Source organism: Aspergillus lucknowensis (genome assembly GCF_044049455.1).
Source record: "Aspergillus lucknowensis strain CBS 449.75 chromosome Unknown BJX67scaffold_50, whole genome shotgun sequence".
NCBI classification, from domain to species: domain Eukaryota; kingdom Fungi; phylum Ascomycota; class Eurotiomycetes; order Eurotiales; family Aspergillaceae; genus Aspergillus; species Aspergillus lucknowensis.
The window spans coordinates 1-1883 of record NW_027263594.1 but is presented as its reverse complement, the minus strand read 5'-3'; the positions used below and the strand labels follow the sequence as shown (position 1 = coordinate 1883).

General features: G+C 54.3%; 1 protein-coding gene across 1 annotated transcript; it reads left to right on the top strand.

Moving 5' to 3' along the window:
- Window positions 1–936: 936 nt before the first annotated feature.
- Window positions 937–1870, top strand: BJX67DRAFT_384531 (uncharacterized protein; the record flags this gene model as incomplete). The annotated part of the gene is made up of 2 exons (XM_071033682.1): window positions 937–1462; window positions 1545–1870. 2 exons carry the CDS (start codon window positions 937–939, stop codon window positions 1868–1870), a joined length of 852 nt encoding a protein of 283 aa, XP_070882508.1.
- Between the last annotated feature and the right edge of the window lie 13 nt (window positions 1871–1883).

The window sequence follows — 1883 nt, the reverse complement described above, 5'->3', positions numbered from 1 at the left end:
GATACTGCAGCCCTGTGGAAATGTGTGACCAAAGGAGTTTAGGCTATAGACAAGATCCAACGAATTTCTGCAACATACAGAAGTAAACTTTTTACAAGCCGCCTAATTTGTTGAACCATTTGGCCGCTCACCATGGAAATGTATCAGCATGTATACCCATCTTGATAATAAACCCTATTATAGATATACAGCAGCTGACAAGCCCCATGGGGCATCGATCACCAGGACGCCATTGTTGTTGTCGCATCGGTCTCTCCAGACTGTCAGTGATAGGTATGCCACAGAAAAATAACAGTTTCCAGAGAACTTCTTCTCCAACTTACACCGGTGGTACCACGACGATAACGGCGACGCGGACGACGACTCCCGCCCAGCGGATATCAAGGCTCTTGCTTCGTGCCGAACCGCTCTTGGAAACTGCACACGGTCTTGGAGCGGCAGTCAACCAACTCATGCATCCCTCTAATCCATTCGTCAACCTTCTAACTCGCAAGAGGGCGAATTCGAGACTTTTAAAACCAGCAGATATTAGGTAGCGTCTCATTGGAATCGGGCAAACGGCTGGTCGAGCGCCAAAAGAGCACGGATCCAGGACTTCAATGTTCCTCGTGGACGCTACGCCGGTGCAGGCCCAGAATAGCAACCAACTCCAGCATGGATCATCCCTCCCTCTTTGAAGATGCAGAAATCCCCAAGTTCAAACCCTCCCGTGTTTGAGCAACGCTCAATGGCTGTTCGATAAGCGCCTCAACCGCCAAGACTCTCCGCTAAGGCGGATATGGAAGAGAGCACGAGGCCGAGAATGGCAATGTCTCCCAATTGGCAGAAGCAACTGGTTGACACAGGGCACAATGGCGGGAAGGGGAATCGAATCCCTGACGCGAAAGGCTCAAGGGGTTTTGCTCCTTGTCCCTCTTTCCTGGACCCTTTTTTCTGATGCTTTTGCCTCCCTCTTCTCTTCAGATTCTTGTGTTGACTCTGGTTGTCTCTTGGCTGCCTATCGTTACCCAGAACAATCATGAGGCTTTCACCATCGCATTAAATAGATCCCTCGTGCTCGCTCAAAGCGTCTCAATTACCGCGTTGGACGCCTACCAATCGCAGCGGCCATGTGCGCGGAATTGCCTCGAGTACGGCTATGGTAACGAACCCGGGGCACTTGCATACGCAGTCGAGTGCGACAGTGAACCAGAAATCGCGAACAACTGCCTCTGCCGAGACGACCTCCAGGGAGACGCCGTCTCGTACATCCGAGAGTGTGTGCAGTCCGCCTGCGAAAAGGACTACGACGTGACCGTCGCCATAGACATCTACAACGACTACTGCACGAGCGCAGGCTACACGGCAGGGGCGATAACCTCTGGCCCCACGCAGACCTCAGGTACGCCCGACCCATCCGCCACCGTGACCGTTACGATCGTGCAAACTGTTTTCGTGGGCGCCGCGCCGCGCCTGAGCCCGGGTCTGCCTGGGTTCTGGGCTTGACCCGTCTCTCTCTGTCCGTCAAGAGGCCTAACGCGCTCGATATCGCTTTCTTGACTTAGAAACCGCTTCGCAAACTACTACCGAGTCCTCAGAATCCGAAGAAACATCATCAGACTCCACTGCCAGTTCCACCACCAGCTCCCCCACCGACGACACTAGCAACACTATCACAAGCACCACGACAAGTACGGATGGACCCCCTGCTTCTACAACAAGCGACGGCGGCGATATCATTCTGAGCAGCGGCGGAGACGGTGATGACCTAAGCGGGGGGGAGATTGCCGGCATTGTCGTCGGCGTCCTTGGGTTTCTGGCAACATCAGCGACGGGGTATCTCCAGTATACGACGCACAAGCGGAAGAAAGCGGCGCAGGCGGCACCATGACGGAGAGGCGGGG